General features: G+C 58.0%; 1 protein-coding gene across 1 annotated transcript in view; it reads left to right on the top strand.

Annotated features, from left to right (window-relative positions):
• Positions 1-17,491, top strand: part of SECISBP2 (SECIS binding protein 2) — a 46,641-nt gene that overhangs the window by 27,031 nt on the left and 2,119 nt on the right. The window contains exons 11-14 of the mRNA XM_032866418.1: positions 10,734-10,897; positions 11,440-11,578; positions 12,042-12,192; positions 12,619-12,839. Coding sequence (XP_032722309.1) covers positions 10,734-10,897; positions 11,440-11,578; positions 12,042-12,192; positions 12,619-12,839 — 675 coding nt within the window. The remainder of the gene's footprint in view (positions 1-10,733; positions 10,898-11,439; positions 11,579-12,041; positions 12,193-12,618; positions 12,840-17,491) is intronic.

Raw genomic sequence — 17,491 nt, 5'->3', positions numbered from 1 at the left:
TCCTTGTTCATCTATCAGTGGACACTTGGGTTGTTTCCGTATTGGCTATTGTAAATAATGCTGCAGTAAACATTGTGGTGCATATATCTTTTTGAATTAAGTGTTTTTGTCTTCTTTCAGGAGCTACCCAGTAGTAGAATTATTGGATCACAGGGTAGCTCTATTTTCAACTTTCTGAGAAGCTTCCATCCCGGGTCCCTGGGCACCAGCTCGCACTCCCACCACCAGTGCACGAGGGCTCCCTTTCTCCACAGTGTATTCAACACTCGTTTCTTGTGTTTTCGGTTCATGCCGTTCTCACAGGTGTGAGGGGCTCTTTGTGGATTCGATCTGTATTTCCCCTGGTGAGGAGAGATGTTGAGCCTCTCTTCCTGTGTCTTTTGGCCATCTGGGTGTCTTTTTTAGAGAAATGTCTGTTCATGTCTTCTGCCCATTTTAAAATGGATTATTTGTTTTTTTAGGTATAAGTTGTGTAAGTTCTTTTTATAGATTTTGGATGCTAACCCCTTACTTGATAATGTCATTTGCAAATATCTTCAGCCTGTTCGATAGATTTTTAGTTTTGTTGGTGGTTTACTTCATTGTGCAGAAGTTCTGTATTTTACTGTAGTCCCGGTAGCATGATTTTGCTTTTGTTTTCCTTGTCTCAGGAGACATAAAAAAAAATGCTGCTGTGACTGATGGCAGAGAAATTACTGCCCGAGCTCTCTTCTAGGATTTTTATGGTTTCGGGGCTCAAATTTAGATCTTGAAATCCATTTCGAATTTATTTTTGTGTGTGATGTAAGAAATTAGTTGTTTCATTCTTATGCGTGTAGCTGTCCAGTTTCCCCCCATTTGTTGAAGAGACCAGCTTTTCCCCATTGACTATTCTTGCCTCCTTTGTTGAAGATTAATTAGCCATATAATTTTGGGTTTATTTTTGGGCTTTCTATTCTGTTCCATTGATCTCTTTATCTGGTTTTGTGTGTGTGTGTGTGTGTGTGTGTGTGTGTGTGCGCGCGCGCGCGCGCACTAGTACTGTACTGGTTTTTAAATTTTTTTTAAAGCTTTATTTATTTTAGAGAGAGGGAGAGGGAAAGAGAATCGGAGGCAGGCTGTGCACTCACGTGACCCTCAGATCATGACCTGAGCTGGAACCATGGGTGGGACACCTGACTGGGCCACCCAGGCACCCAGGACCATACTCTTGGGGACTGCGGCTTTGCAGTATAACTTGAAGTCTGGGGTGTGACACCTTCAGTTTGTTCTTTTTTAAGCATGCTTTCACCATTTGGGGTCTTCTGTGATTCTATAAAAATTTAGAAGTGTTTGTTCTCGTTCTGTGAGAAATGCTGTTGGTATTTTGAGAGGGATTGCATTAAATCTGTAGATTGTTTTGGGTAGCATGGACATTTTAATGGTATTTGTCTCCCCCATCCGTGAGCATGGACTATCTTTTTTTTTTTTAGGATTTCATTTACTCGACAGAGAGAAAGAGCGCACACACAAGCAGGCGGGGAGCGGCAGGCAGAGGGAGAGGGAGAAGCAGGTTCCCTGCTTGTGGGGCTCCATCCCAGGACACTGGGGTCATGATGGGATCATGACCCAGGCCAGAAACAGAGGCTCAGCTGACAGAGCCCCCCCAGGCACCCCGACACGGAGTAGCTTTCCATTTGTTTGTGTTGTCCTCAGTTTCTTTCGTCAGTATTTTATAGTTTTCACAGTACACACATCTTTTACCTTCTTGGTTCAGTTTATTCCTAGGTATTTTATTGGTTTTGGTGCACTTGTAAATGGGTCTGTTGTCTTAATTTTTCTGCATGGTATTTCTTTATTGGTACTTAGAAATGCCGCGGATTTATAAATATTGATTTTGTATCCTGCGACTTTAGTTTTTGGTGGAGTCTAGGGTTTTCTCTGTGTAGTGCTGTATCATCTGCTGGTAGTGAAGGTGTGACTTCTTTACCAGCTTGGAAGTCTTCTGTTTCTTCTTGTTCTCTGACTGCTGTGGCTCGGACTTTGGCTACCGTGTTGAATAAAAGCGGTAACCTACTTGTCTTGTTCTTGATTTTAGGGGAAAACCCATAGTTTTTCACCGTTGAGTGTGAGGTTAGCTGCAGGTTTGTCATCTATGGCTTTTATTACGTTGAGATACAGTCCCCCTCAGCTACTTTGTTGAGGGTTCTTATCAGGAATGGGTATTGTACTTTGTCAGGTGCTTTTCCTGCATTTGTCGAAATGAGTGTATGATTTTTATCCTTTCTCTTACTGGGGTATGTGTCGTGTTGATTCGTGCATATTGAACCACCCTTGTATCCCAGGAGAAATCCTACTTGATCGTGGTGAATGATTTTTTTTAATGTATTGCTTGATTCAGTTTGTCTTTTTTTGAGGAGTTTTGCATCTTTGTTCATCAGAGATACTGGCCTGTAGTTCTCTTTCATTGTCGTGTCTTTATCTGGTTTTGGTATCAGGGTAATGCTGGCCTCATGGAATGAATTTGGAAGCTTTCCTTCCTCTTTTATTTTTTGGAATAGCTTGAGAAGAGTAAGTATTAACTCTTCTTTAAATGTTTGGTAGAATTCACCTGTGAAGCCGTCTGGTCCTGGACTTTTGTTTGTTTGGAGTTTTTTGATGATTGATTCAGTTGCGTTGTGGGTGATTGGTCTATTCAAATTTTCCATTTCTTTCTGATTCAGTTTAGGGAGGTTATATGTTTGTAGGAATTTACCCAGTTCTGCTCTATGTCAGTTTGTTAACATACAGTTTTTCGTAATGTTTTCTTACAGTCCTTGGTGTTTCTGTGGTTTGGATTCTCTTTCATTTCTCATTTTGTTGATTTCAGTCATCTTTTTCCCATGAGTCTGGCTAAGAATTTATCGGTTTTGTTGATCTTTTCAAAGAACCAGCTCCTGGTTTCATTGATCTGTTCTGTTGTGATTTTTTGTTTTTGTCAGGCTCCATATTATTTATTTCTGCTGTAATATGTATGATTTCCTTGCTTCTACTGGCTTGGGGTTTTAGTTCCTTTAGATACAAAGTTAGGTTGTTTATTTGAGATTTTTCTTGCTTCCTGAGGTAGGCTTCTGTTGCTACAAACATCCCTCTTAGAACCATTTTTGCTGCATCCCCCCAATTTTGGACCTTTGTGTTTTCATTTGCATTTGTTTCCTTGTACTTTTTGATTTCTTAGTTGACCCATTCATTGTTAATAACATGTCATCAATCTCCATGTGTTTGTGTTCTTTCCAGATTTTCCCTTCTGGTTGATTGCTAGTTTCATAGCACTGTGGTCAGAAAAGATGCACGGTATGGCTTTAAGCTTCTTGAATTTGCTGAGACTTGTGGGCTGGTTGGTATGTGATCTGTTCTGGAGAATGTCCCATGTGCACTTGAAAAGAATGTACATTCTGCTGTTCTAGGCGCGTTCGGAATGTGTCGTTAGATGCGTCCGGTCCTGTGTGTCATTCAAAGCCACTGGTTCCTTGTTGATTTTCTGTGTGGCTGACCTACCCGTTGATGTCAGTAGGGTTACAGTTCCCTCCTGTGGGGTGTGTTACTGTTGATTACTTTGTTTGTTATTAAATGCGTTATGTATTGGAGTGCTCCTGCTTTGGGGGCACAAATATTTACAATTGTTATGTCTTATTGTTGGATTGTCCTCTTTTAAAATTTTTTTTCTTTAAAGATTTTATTTATATGTCAGAGAGAGATAGCGAGAGAGAGCACAAGCATGGGGAGAGGCAGAGGGAGAAGCCGGCTTTCTGTTGAGCAGGGAGCCTGATGCGGGGCTCGATCCCAGGACCCTGGGATCATGACCTGAGCTGAAGGCAGAGGCTTAACCCACTGAGGCACCGGGAGCCTGGACTGCTGTCTTGGTGATGGTGTAGGGTCCTTCTGTGTTTCCTGTCTCTGTCTTGAGGTCTGGTGTGTCTCCTGCAGCATTGCTGCCCCAGCTTTCTTTTCACTTCCTTTTGCACAGAAATACTCTTCCGTCCCTGCACTCTCAGTCTGCGTGAGCCTTTAGGTCTGAAGCGAGTCTCCGGGAGGCCAGCGTGTGGACGGGTGTTGACTTCCGTCTCCGCTCCGTCACCTGCGTCTTCTCTTCAGAGCCCTTAGTCCATTATGTCGTGGAGGGAGGACGAGCTTGCTGGCATTTTGTTACTTGTTTTATGGTTGTTTCTATAGTTCTTCTCTGTTCTTTCTCTTCTCGCGGTTTGCTGGCCGTCTTGAATGACCTACGTGGAATCCTTTCTCTTTGTTTTGGAATATCTGTTATGAGTTTGTGATTTGTGTGGCGCTTGGTTGGCGTCTCACGTCTCACGCACCGAGCCGGCTGTGTGGGATGTTGACGGTCGCCTGCATTTCACCCGTTCCAAAAGCACCGCATTTTACGGTTCCCCGCTGGGTTGTAGGGACATGGTGTCCTACTTTACATCCTTCTGTTTTGTGAATCTCTGGACTGATTTTGAGAGATAGACTTAATTTTACTGCATTTGTGCCTCTAACCTTCCTCACTCCTGCTTATGGTCTTTTCCACTCACAGATACCCCTTCAGTGTGTGGTAGGGCTGGTTTAGTGCTCACGAATTCCTATAACTTTTGTTTGGGAAGCTGTTTCTCTGTCCTCCTACTCTGAATGACAGCCTGGCTGGATGGAGTTTTCTCTGGCACAATTTTTCCTTTCAGCACCTTGACCCCATCCCGCTGCTGTGAAGCGTCTGCTGGAAGACCTGCTTGCAGCCTTAGGGGGATTCCCCTGGATCTCTCTCCGGTGGCTTTTTTTTTTTTTTTTTTTTTTTTGGGAGAAAGAGGGGGGGGAGGGCGGGGAGGGGGCAGAGGGAGGGAGAGGGAATCCTCGGAAGCAGGCTCCACGCCCTGCACAGAGCCTCCTGTGGGGCTCCATCCCGCGACCCTGAGATCACGGCCTGAGCCGAAGTCAAGAGTTGGATGCTTACCTGACTGAGCCACCCAGGCGCTCTTCTTCTACTGCTTTTACAATTCTCCCTTTATCAGTATTTTCTGCCACGTTAATTCTAAGTATTTTGGGGAGGGCCTCCTTCGGTTTATTTTGCGGGGGACGCTGTACCTCTGGCATCTGGATTTCTGTTTCCTTCCTCAGATTTGGGAAGATACATTTTCTGCCCCATTTTCTCTCTCTGCGCCTTCTGAGACCCTGTAATGCAGATGGTACTGCTCTCGGTGCTGACGGTGAGTTTCCGAGATGCGTTCTCGGCTTCTCACTCCTCTCTCTGCTGCTCAGCGAGCTTGTCTTCCGTCCCTGTCGTCGGGGCCGCTGGGCCGCTCTCGCGTCTCGTCTGGTTGACCGTCCAGCGCGCGTAGCGTATTTCTAGTTCCAGTCACTGAGTTCGTCGTCTCCGGTGGTTTTTGTGTTTTCTGTCTCTCGTCAGGGGTCTCGTCAGGGGTCTCGCTGACGCGACTGAGGCGTCCTCCGCTCCTCTCACGCCGCGAGTATGTTGACGAACCAGTACGTTACGCTCCGCGTCGGGCGGGTTTCTTAGGCCGATTCTGTTCAGCCGCTTGTCTTGCTGGGGTTGTTCCCGGTCCCCCACGTGGACGCGCTCTTCCGCACTCTCCTTTTGTCGAACTCTGTGCGTCTGCCTCCCCGTTTTGGGAAAGTCAGCCGTGTCTCCCGCTCTTGAGAGCCGGGGCCCGGGAAGAGGGGCTCCGGTCGTGTCCAGCGGTGCAGTGTCCCCTGCTCCCCAGGGCCTGGCGCTTCAGGGACCGTCTCCTGTGTGGTGCGTGTGCCCTGCTGCTGTGGCCCGGCCCCCTTCCTCCTCAGTCCTCTCCCCTGCAGAGGTGCGCTCTGCCTGGAGAGGGCAGGGTTTGGCCCGGGGGTTGGTAGCGCACCAGGCTGGGGCCACCTTAGCCTAAGTTGAGTCGGACCAGCTGCACTGTCACCGGACCCCACTGGAGAAGCTTTTGTGGTTGGGCGGGCCCTGCAGTCTGACCAGATGTCTGACGCCAGCCCGCTGCTGGGGCCGCAGTCAGACTGGTGTGTGTGGTTATCTTCCCCTCTCCGGGGTCAGGAGTCACCGTGGAGGGGTGCAGGCCTCTCTCTTGGGGCTGCTGGCACCACTTGGGATGGGCTTGGGCCTAAGGCGTATCGGAGGGGTTAGATTGCAGGAGAACGCAGGGAGGGGGCTCCAGGAGCCAGCAAGGTGCGTGCTGGCCCACTGCCATCAGGGACCCGCAGTGCACAGGGACAGCTCCTGGGGGGTCTGGCCACGCCAGAGGGGACAGGGCGCAGGAGGGGTGTGGGAGTGAGGTGCCCAGTGCAGGCTGGGCCCCCGTGGGAAGGGCGCTGTAACTGCCCCGGAAGACCCTGCAGAGGCTGGGATGGGGGTGGCGGGCACGTGCTCTTAGCACTGTGCTGCTCCTGCAGGTTTCTGCGTGTCTGGGCTGGGGGTGTGCGGGAGGGAAATGGCGCCTGCCAGCTCTTTCGTTCTCGGAGGGGTGTCCCAAGGATGCCCGCCCTCCCGGCACAGGCTCTGAGGTTCGCAGACAGCCTGTATGTGCTGGGCCTCCTCCAGCCTGCGGCCGCTTCGCCGTGGCTCAGTGAGCCTGCCGTGCCGTTTCCTGTCACCCTCCAGCTCCCTGGGGCGGAGCTGCTGGTTTGGAGTTTCGGGTGCTCAGCCCCACTGGTTGTAAGAACCCGCAAAGTTCGGCCAGTCTGGTTTTCAAAGCCCTGTGTCATGGGGGCTCGTCTTCCCAGTGCAGACCCCGGGTGCCTGGTGTGGGGTCTGCTCTTGCCCCCTCTCCGCACCCGGTGCGTTTCTCCCTTCTGCAGACGGCCTTTGGGTTCGTTGGGCTCCAGACCATGCCCGCCCTTTCTGTCCCGCTTGGATGTGCGTGTCTCTACCTTTAGCTGTGGAAAGTCTGTTCTGCCCGTCTTTGGGTCCTTTTCTGGGTTATTTACACTCATGTCAGTGTTATGTTAGTGCAACCATGGGATGAGGTGAGCCTAGGCGCCTCCCACTTCGCTGTTGTCCCCAGAAGTAAGATTTAGCATCATTCTTTTTTTTTTTTTTTAAGATTTTATTTATTTATTTGACAGACAGAGATAACAATTAGGCAGAGAGGCAGGCAGAGAGAGTGGGGGAAGCAGACTCCCCGTGGAGCAGAGAGTCTGATGCGGGGCCCGATCCCAGGACCCTGGGACCACAACCCACGCCGAAGGCAGAGGCTTTAACCCATTGAGCCACCCAGGCGCCCCAAGATATAGCATCATTCTTAAAGGCCGTGAGATTTTCAGAATGGTTCGGGAGCATTTAGCTGAAAGTCACCCGTCGCACTGGCCCCGACCAGACGATCAGCCTGTCCGTGGAAGCTGTGAAGGCAGCACTGACGACTCCTGTCTAGCCGGGGAAGCCCTCGATGGCACCTTCTTCCCGTGGGAGTCCCTTGCATCCCCCCTGAAAATCTGCTGGTCAGTGCAGCCGCCTTCGGGAACGATCTCGATCTTCCGGATCTTCCGGATCTCCTGGTCACTTGCTGCAGCTCCCACGGCCGCGCATGCTGCTTCGCCTTGCGCTTTCGTGCCACGGACGCGGCTTCCTTCCTGAGACCTCAAGCCGGATCTCTGCTCGTGTCAGGCTTCGCTCCTGCAGCTGCCTCCCCTCTCTCTGCTGCACAGAACCCAGGGAGTCAGGGCCTTCTGCTTTGGCTGAGGAGAATGGCGTGGCAGGTTTGAGCTTCCGGCCGGATGACTGGCACTTTCTCCCTCTCCGCAGTGAGGCTGTCACCCCCTTACTGCCCGTGTGGTCACGGTGCCCACGTGGTTTCCTTCAGAAACCACCTGCGTAGAGGAACTTGGCCGAGTGTTTGACACAGGAAGCTTAGCTTTCGGCCAGTCTCTGCTGTCCGCACGCCTGCCTTGTGCTCGAGCACGGAGAGGCCGCTGGAGGGATGTTACTTGGCCTGTCCGAGGGGAGGGGGGAGACAGGACTAAGGTGGCCGTCTCTGTAGGCACGGCTTGTGGTGCCCCAAATGATTACAATAGTAGAACTGAAGGTCTCTGGTCCCGGGTCGCCGCAAGCAGTAAGAGTAACAAGGAAGGAGTTTAAGAAGTGATGAGAATTGTGACACAGGGACAGGAAGTGTGGCCTGGGTGGGAAGACGGCACCAGTGGATGGGCCGACACGGGATGGCCACCAGCCTTCAGTGCGTGAGACACCCGTGTCTGTGGGGCGGGCTAAGACGACGCGTGCCTGTGCTCGGGCCTCCGCTGGCTCCCGGGACACGGCGGGGCCGCTGGTCCCACGTGCGCTCTCCGTGTGGCCTTCAGCGCTTGCACCGGGCCCTGGATCTCTGTCTTGCACTGTCTCTGGATCTCCACGCACCCCACCTTGGCTGTGCGCAGGCCCCAGAGTCGTGCTTTCGTCAGATTTGGGGAGTTTGGGCCTTTCTTTCTCTCCCTCCTTCCTTCCTTCCTCCCTTTCTTTTCCTTGCTTTGCTTTTCTTCCCTTTCTTTTCTTCTAAGATCTTATTTATCTGACAGAGCACAAGCAGGGGGAGTGGCAGGCAGAGAGAGAGGGAGAAGCAGACTCCCCGCTGAACAGGGAGCCTGACGCGGGGTTCGATCCTGGGACCCTGGGATCATGACCTGAGCTGAAGGCAGAGGCTTTAACCCACTGAGCCACCCAGGCACACCCCCCCGCTTTTAGATATGCCCCCGGGGCCTTTATTTCTTCTGAAGCCTTTTTGGTTTCCTGTGTCCGGGCCGCCCCCTTACCTGTGTGGTCTGCTCGCTGATGCCCCGGTGGTCTCCTGGGCTCAGTTCACTTTTCTTCGTCTCTTTTAAGTGTTTTCTTGGAACCGAGTAGTTTGTATTTATTTTCGGCTTCATCGGTTTCTGTTCTGAGCCGCACCTCCCCAGCCCCCCGGCTTGGGCTGTGTCCTCAGGCTGCCCTGGAATTGAGGTGTCCGCGCCCCCAGCCCGCACCGCTGACGCAGTTTCTCGGAAATTCTGTTCGCTGAGTGTGGGTCACATTTCCTCGTTTCTTTGAAAGGCTCGGAATTTGTCGTTGAATATGCCATATTTCAGTTAATACGTCATAGCAGCTCTGGTTTCAGGGTGTTGTTTTCTCCCTGAGAGTAGCGACGGTGATGGTTTCCCTCGGTGATGGCCTTGGCCTGGCTCACAGGCCGTCCTGCACCTGCTGGCGGCTTCGCGCCCGGGCTGCTTGCTCTGGCTCTCGGGGGCTCCCGGTCGCGGCCTGCGCGGCCTCCGCTGTCTGCGCACAGGCGTGTGCGGGCTCGGGGAGCCCCCGCCTGCAGGCTGTGCCAGGGCCTGCCCTGTTCTGCGTCCTGGGCCTCATGGACGCCTGCACTCGCACCCGGGCCCTGTCGCTGCAGGGATGTGGGGCGGAGGTCCCCTGGCCCTGGGCCCACAGAGGGCCCCAGCTGGGGCTGGCAGGACCACCTGTTGCCCGATCCCCTCTCTGAAGGGCACGTGCGCCATCCCTCAGCCCTTCTGGCAGAAGGCGGGAGCTACAGGTTATGGCGGCATCTCTGCCGTGCTCCAAGCAGCAGCCGTGAGCAGGGAGAGGGCGGGCGCAGCTTGGAGAGGACGGCCGGGCTTGGATGGGTGCACTGGCTGTGCTCCGCAGTTCGTCGGAAGCCCGCGGTCACTGTCTGGAGGGCTGCCGTGATGGTCGAGTGTTTCATCCCGCAGTGTAGCTGCTTTTCAGGACGGAGGGGGCCGATCTCCCTGTGCGTGTGCCAGGGCCTCCTGGGCGCAGCGCTGATGCCGTGTGGAGAGTCACCTGGCATGGGGCAGCTGGGAGGGGCCCAGGCAGCAGGAGTCCCAGGTGCCCAGCTGAGGTCTGACCCTGGGAGGTGGCATCGGAGCCTGTGTGGGCTGCTTTCTTAAGACGAGCTCATCCCACGTCCGTTCACACGTATCCCGTGGGTGCACAGGTCCCGCCATGCGGGCCACCGTGTGGGGCTGTGGCTGGAAGCGGCCCAGAGCGAGGCTGCGGGCCTGTCGCACCCTTAGGCAGGGACCCGTATGCCCAGCTGTGGAAACGCCCATAGCTCAGCGTCCGTCAGAGCCCGTGAGCGCCGGTCAGCTAGCGCGAAAACACCGATGTCGTGGAAGCCGGATGGTGGGGACGTGGGGTTTGTCATTGGACGTTCTCTTTTCTGGGCGTGTGTTGGGAAATTGTCCTAACGAAAGGGCAGGGAGAGGAAGCAGGCTAGACAGACTGTTTCTCTGGGCGAGAAGAAGGCGGGAAACAGCGCCAGATGGAAATGCTGGGCCGCGACTGTGATCCCGTCATGGCGGGGGCTCGTCCCGGCGGCGTGGGACAGGATCTAGGCCAGTATCTTTCCGCCTGGAAGACGCAGAGAATCTTACAGGCTAGTGAGAGAGACCACACGAGTTTGGAAACCGGTAGCCTCCTCCTGAGAGATGGAGTCAAAAATGGTGGGGAGGGACCGGACCCCGTCACTAGGGCTGTCGTAGGTGTGTGCTGCCTGGAAATACCTCGCTTTCAGAGGGTGGGGGTCCCCCACCTCACGCTTTGCTGAGCCACATGGAGATTGGATCACAGGGAGGGGACACTGGTTGTCCCCAGCTAAGTGATGGTGTTTTTGGATCTCTGCCGGATGATCTGAACTTCCTGGGGTTGTCATTGAGCCCGCTGTGTAATGGTCAGTCCGACGGGGGTGAGGGAAGTCATGGGCTGGGCGGCGGGCGCCTGACGCCCGTGTCTCCCCGTGTCACAGTCGGGGCAGTGCCGGTCCTCTCCAGAGACACCGCGTCGGGGAAGAAGGGCCGCCTGAGCCAGGTGAAGACGCCGCACAACCCCCTGGACTCCAGCGGCCCGCTGATGAAGAAGGGGAAGCGGAGGGAGGGCCCCAAGGCCAAGAAGCCAACCTCGTTGAAGAAGGTACGCAGGGGAGGCTGGTGCTCGAGACCCGACTCCGCCGGGTCTGTGTCACGTCTAACAGCTTGTAGCATTTTTGGATCTGGTATTCACTCTGCTGGAACGTGCGCCCTCGGCGTGTGTGTGTGGCTGTCTGGCAACGACGCCCTCCCTGCGTGGGGCGGCAGAGGGCACGGAGCAGGGCGCCTCCGCTCCTGAAGACGGGCTCGTTTTCTTATAATGCTGGGCAGGTGTTGCGGACAGAGAACCAGGAACGGGAGCTACTGCCCGCACCCTCCCTGGGGTGATCTGGCTGGTGTGCAGATTCTGGAATATGGGTTCTGTTGGGGCTGTCGCGGCGGTGCTGTCTGGCCTGGTCCTGCGTGCCCGCCTCTGCACATCTGGGGGACGTGGGCCCAGCCCCTGGGGACAGAGGGCATGTCGCTGCCATGAGGGCGCAGGAAGGTACCATGCCCACCTGCCAAGGGGGGGCGGCTTGTTCAGCAGAAGGGCTCATTCGTAAGGACAAGTATTTAGGTGTTTTAATCGCTTGTTTCATCTTAAAGATTATTTTGAAAGAACGGCAGGAGAGAAAGCAGCAGCGTCTCCAAGAAAACACTGGGAGCCCCGCTCCCGCCAGTGACGCCGCGCTGGGTGGCGAGAGCGGTGGTGACGATGGGGCCGCGGAGCAGGCTGTCCCCTCAGGTACCCATGTCCCGGTGGGCCGTGCACCGCGCCAGCTCAGGGTGGCAGCAGTCGGGGTGCTGGCCGGCCAGACGGTGTTCCATGGGCCGGCAGTGCTCCTGGCCCCTGCGCCTCTTGGGGGGCGGGCCGAGGGACAGGGGCGAGGCCCCCGAGGGTGCGCTGTGTGGCATCGGATGCTCCCCGTGAGAATGAACAGCACGGACGGCGTAGCTGCCTGCCCAGCAGCGTGAGGGCCATGGGGTCACGGCGGGCACGTGTCAGTAAGCCTCTGACCGAGCTGTGCCTTCAGAACGGCCCGCAGAGCATCGGTGCGGGGCCGGAGCACTTGTCACCTTTGTCCTTCTGCGGGGAGGGGCCGTCCCGGAGATGCCGCCCTGTGAGGTGCGCTCGGGCCTTCCTGCCCTCGGCCCGTGCGCCCAGCGTGGCCCGGGCTGTGTGCTGACTCGCTTCTCTGACGTTGCAGAGGGGTCCGACGTGTCCTCGTCCTCTGCGCCCGCGCTGGAGGGCGCGTCGGAAGGGTTGCCGAGAGCTGAGCTCCAGAAGGAGGTGGGGGGCTGCCACCCGGTCCCCAGCGGCACAGGCGGCCCCAAGATCCACAGCAGGAGGTTCCGGGAGTGAGTGACCGCGGGCCCCGGGGCGGGCTGGGCTCACTCTGATCTGGAGTGTGGGGCTGTCACGCCCCGATGTCCTCAGGGCACCAGGCCGGACCCTGGCTCTCCTCGGCCGGGCTGCCTCTTCTGCTTCTGTGAGGTCCTTGTCCTCACGTGCTGTCACAGCGGGCCGGGTGGAGAGGTCTGGGTCTCCGGGGATGTCGGAGGGAGCGCCGCCTGCTCCCGGGCCGCTGCTTTCCGCGGCGCGCTCTGGCTGTGGCTCTCTGTGGCCGGTGCCGCCCCGGGGCCCGGGCCGGGCAGAAGGAGGCTTTGCCCCTCGCGGTTGGGAGCCGAGAGGACGTGCGGTCCGTCGGCCGGGGGCCCGGTTCGGTGTGGGCCGCTCCCCGCGGGGACCCCGACAGGGCCGCCGCCAGCGGGCGCCTCCCTCAGTTACTGCAGCCAGATGCTGAGCAAGGAGGTGGACGCCTGCGTCTCGGAGCTGCTGAAGGAGCTGGTGCGCTTCCAGGACCGCACGTACCAGCGGGACCCGGTCAAGGCGAGGACCAAGCGGCGGCTGGTGCTGGGGCTGCGGGAGGTGCTCAAGCACCTGAGGCTCAGGAAGCTCAAGTGCGTCATCATCTCCCCCAACTGCGAGAAGACCCAGTCGAAAGGTAGCGAGCCGCGCGGCCTCCCGCTCCCGTCAGCTGGCCCGTGTCTGCCGCTCGCCTGGCCGCCCGGCGGCCGCGCTCTGACGCAGCCGGGCCCAGGCCGTTCCGGCGGGCCTCCGGGGAGGTGGGGGCCCCCGAGCCCCTGCCGTGGGGCTCCTGCCGTGGGGCCCCTGCCGTGGGGCCCCTGCCGTGGGGCTCCTGCCGTGGGGCTCCTGCCGTGGAGCTCCTGCCGTGGGGCCCCTGCCGTGGGGCTCCTGCCGTGGGGCCCCTGCCGTGGGGCTCCTGCCGTGGGGCTCCTGCCGTGGGGCTCCTGTGACCGGCTGCGCCCCAGTCCCGCTGGCGTGTCCTTGCTCGGTCGGGGAGCGCCGGCGGCTCGTCCCGGGGCTCGGCTGTCTCACCAGCCCCGGCAGGTTGGCTGTTTTGTGGGATGCAGCGGGCTGGGCCCATGACAGACGGGAACGGGCTGTGTGTTCGGGGACGGGTCGTGGGGAACCTGTGACCTGTGTTTTCGTCCGCCGGGGGCCGAGGGAGCCTTCAGAGCATCTGTGCCTGTTGCCCGCGTGGGTCGGGTCACCTTGCAGGGAGCCGGTCTGGCTCCTACGCGGAGCTTCCCTGGCTGCCGTTGCCGTTGCGCAGCCGGAGACGGGAGGTTTCCTGACTTGTGTGGGGTCCCTGGGGCCCGAGAGCAGCGGCTCAGGGCAGGCCCTGACCCCGGAATGGGACAGCCGGGGACTTCGGGCCCCTGTCCTCTGGCTGTGTGGTCACTGCGCCCCATCCTTAGATCCCGTCACAGCACTGGGTTTGAACACGAGTCCGCCCCCTCCCTCCCGGCCCGCGGCCTGAGCCTCCCCCGACATTGTTGGTGCCTGGGACGTTCCGCAGCTTTGCCTGGGCTCCTCGAGGCTCTCTGCACCCCCTGTGGCTGTCCTAGGGGACGGCCCCCAGCTCCTGCTGGGCAGCGGGCTGGGCGGATGCCGGCAGGAGTGCGAGCCCGGGCCGGTGAGAAGGCAGGTGCGAGCGTGCGTCTGGCAGATGGGGCTCGGAGCCCGGTGTCCCTGCACCACCCGCTCTCCGTCCTCCTTCCTCTTCTCTGGAAGTGGGTGGGCGCTGCCCGTGCGCGGGGCTCTGTGAGCAGCAGGGTGGGTGGCGCGTGGGCCCTGCTGTGGGACGCTCTGTGCGCCGGGCCTCCTGCGCGGCCGTCATCTCGGCCGTCCCCTGGCTCTGTGTGCTGGTGGCGTCCGCTGAACGGCCGCAGGGTTTCCCATTCCTCTTCTTCTGGCTTCCGGGAGCGGTTTCTGCTGTCCTGAAGTCTCCGTGTTTGTTGCCGCCCTGCTGCTGCGGGGCCGATCAGTAAGTACCCTGAGCTGCGCGCAGAGAGGATGTGGGGGGCGGTGCGCGCCCCCCCCCCCGAGTGCCTCTCTTGCCGCTGCTGGGCTGTTTGGGTCTGAGGCCGCAGGCTGGTGTGGATGTCCGCCGGCCGTCGTCGTCTGCTCGTCCTCAGCCGGTGTGGCTGGTGCATTGAGGCCGGGAACCGTGTCGCAGGACCGTGTTTGCCCACCTAGCGCACGCCAGCGTCACCCCGACTCCCTGCCAGAGCGCGGCCACTGGACCCCAGAGATGCGGTTCTAGCACGTTCTTCAGTGATGCTGTTGCTGTGGGGCCACACTAGGCTGGCTGCTGGGCCGCTGCTGTGCTGGGGAGCCCCCCCCAAGGGGATGTCTTGATGCCTCCGGGCAGACGCTCAGCCTGGTGCGGGGCCGCAGCCTCCACCCTGCCTGTGTCCTCAGATCCCTCCTAGAAGTCGGGGCCTGGCGTTGCCCGGGTGAGTGGGTGTGTCCGCCAGCCGCCCTCAGGTCCTCTGAACCTCCGCTCTGCGCGGAAGGTGCACGCGGCCACCGGGCCCTGGGGAACTGGAACGAGGCCGTAGAGGGCGGGCTGTGGGCTCCCCCCACTCGCCCTGCTGTCAGGTCGGCGGGCTCAGCCTCTGCTGGCGCTCCAGCTTCCCGCCCTTGACTTGTGCTTGCGACTTGTGTCTGTAACGAGCACAGCGAGCAACGGGTGTGTGTGTGCAGTGGGCACTGCCAGGTGCATTTCCCCCGACCCGGGGAGGGTGGGCCTGGCCGGCAGCAGGCTCCATCGCTGGCACGTCCAGGTCCGCTGTTTGCTGTCCGCGCCCGCGCGGTTCTGCTTTGAGGCTGAGGGAACTTGTCACTACGTCTCGTACGTGTCTTTGCTGGAAGAAGCTAGCCGACGGTTTGCAGTGTATTACAGGGAGGACTCAGCGTCCTGGCCTTGTGGGAGCACTGTGTCTGCGTAGGTGGCGATTCGTCTGGGAACTCTGAACCTGAAGTTTACATGGTGTTTGTTGTGAGCGTTTTGCTTGTTCTAGGTTGTGTTGTCCAAACCCTGAACTGGGCCCGTGGAGGTGCTTGTGGCTCTCACTGAGTCTGCAGGCTGGGCGCTGGGCTGGGCGCTGGGCAGGGCAGAGCCATCTAGACTTGCCGCTATGTCAGACAGACAGGTGCAGCCACCCAGTCTCTCCCAGGGGAGTCCCACGTGCGGTGTCGTCTGCAGGGACCTGACCGGCAGAGGAGGCGCTCGGCATGAACCTCCTCATTCCCGCCCTGTTGTCCCTCTTACCAGTTAGCGTGGCGCGCGCCCTCCGGAAACCCCAGTCCTGGCGCCAGCCAGGGGCCGCCTGGAAAGGAGGCCTTCGACGGGCCTGCAGCTGCTCAGACAGCATCTGTGATGGGCCCCGGGGATGGGGGACACGAGGCAGAGCGCGACCGCGTGGCTGGCACCCAGGGCCATGGAGTGTCCGGCGGGCGGTGGGGAAGGACCGTAGCTGTAGCTGAGGACGGCACGCCTCTCCTCGGCCCGCTCCCCTCGTGCTCTCCCTGCTGGCTGGGGACACAGGCCTTCGGCCAGGAGCGGAAGCCTCCGTTGAGTGTCTCTGTCCGCAGAGCTTGCTTCCTCCTCTCTGCCCTCAGTTTTTAGGTGGGTCTGGGCCAGGGCCTGGGCAGAACTGAGGGACACGGGGCCTGAGTGTTAGTCTCTGAGCAAACTGGCCACCGTGACGCCCAAGTTCCCAGAGCAGCGGGATGTGCTTTCGTTTTCTCGTGAACGAAAATTGAATGTTCCTGTAAGTGGTGCCAAGTGACAGGGACCATGGCAGACGTTTTCTTCTCTGGCAGAGGTCGTGGACCCCGTCTGTGAGTCCGTCCATCTGCCGATTTGCTGGGGCGGTGCCATGACACGAGCCAGGTGCTGAGTTCCCTTAAAGGAGTCAGCCCCCCAGATGCCTGCCGCCCCCCAGAGGCAAGTGGCATTGCCCCATTTGACGGGTCCTTGGTAATCAGGGTGTGACTGAGAGAGAGACGGAGACCTGGCGTCCCGGCGCTGTGGGCCCCGTGCGTGTAGCCGTTGGTCTGGGGGCCCAGCTGGGAGCACCCACGGCGTGGACAGCCCCTGGGTCTTTCCAGGCATCAACAGCTGAGAACAAGGACTCACTGTGCTTGCTGTCTTCCTACTTGTGGGAGTGTCTCTGTGGGCCCCGCCGCGCTCGCGAGGCCCGATGCGGCCGCGGGTCCTGTGGGTCACGCCGCTGCTGCTTGCCCGAGGCCGCCGCTGTGCCCCCAGCGGCTCGGCTCCGGGGGGCGTGGGCGTTAGGCCCCCATTTGTCCTGGGGGGGCGGTGAGTAGCTGCTTTCTTGTTGAAGAGCTTGGGGGTTTCAGTGAACTGATGGTTTATGTTCTTTTCCCGTTTGTGCTTTGGGTTTGCCGATCTTTTCCAGTAGGGACACGTGCCTTTTTATGTAGTAAGTCAGCCCTCGGGCGAGAGTGCTGAATGTTGTTTTGGTTTGTCTTTTGCCTGTTTTTTAAACGCTTTTTGGCCGGGCAGAGATTTTGGGTGTTATACTGAGGCTTTTTGCTTCGGTGTTTTCATTCATTTAGATTTTATGCCATCGTCCACCTTAATGCTCTAAGCCTATTACTAGGTTTTTAAATATTGGTTTTTCTGGTACTTCCACGTTTCTGTTTTTGTTTGTGTCGGTAGACTGTATTCTCGGTGGGGTCTTTCCAGAGGCCGACCCAGTGGCCCTCTGCCCACCGCCTCCCGCGCTCCGCTCCGCCGGGTCACTGCCGGGGCGCCCGCTCTGCACCCGCACTTGTGCTCTCGGACCCGGATATGTGGGCCTCGTCCTATTCCTTATTCTTCAAAGAAAATCCCCGTTGTAGGAAGAGTATTTCAGGGTTTTAGGTTGACACAGAATTGTTCTGCTGTCCTTGGGACGAGTGTGGCCGAGGGCACAGGTGCCTTCCTGTCGCTGTTCTGTTGTGTCTCCGAGCGCCTTGAAGCCGCTCTGTGCGTCTTTCGTGTTGGGCGAGTGGTCTGGTCCGTCGGCAGCGATCTCCATGCCTGTCCCTACACGTCCTCGCTGCTCCGCTTGCCTGCGTGACTTGTACACACACACACACACACACACACACACACACCTCTCTTGTAGTAAGATTCGGGACTGCTGGGTCCCCCCATGTGGCAGGCACGTCACCCACACACACAGCCGCCCTTTGCCCTTCTCAGCGTGCCTCTCCTGCACCTCTCCCCCGCCCCCCACGCCCGGACCCTGCAGGGTGGGTGGTGGAGGGCGGGGA

Source organism: Lontra canadensis, unplaced genomic scaffold, assembly GCF_010015895.1.
Source record: "Lontra canadensis isolate GAN:19392208 unplaced genomic scaffold, GSC_riverotter_1.0 scaffold31, whole genome shotgun sequence".
Lineage (NCBI taxonomy): Eukaryota > Metazoa > Chordata > Mammalia > Carnivora > Mustelidae > Lontra > Lontra canadensis.
Note: the sequence above shows the minus strand (reverse complement) of the source record. Positions and strands in the feature narration are given on the sequence as shown.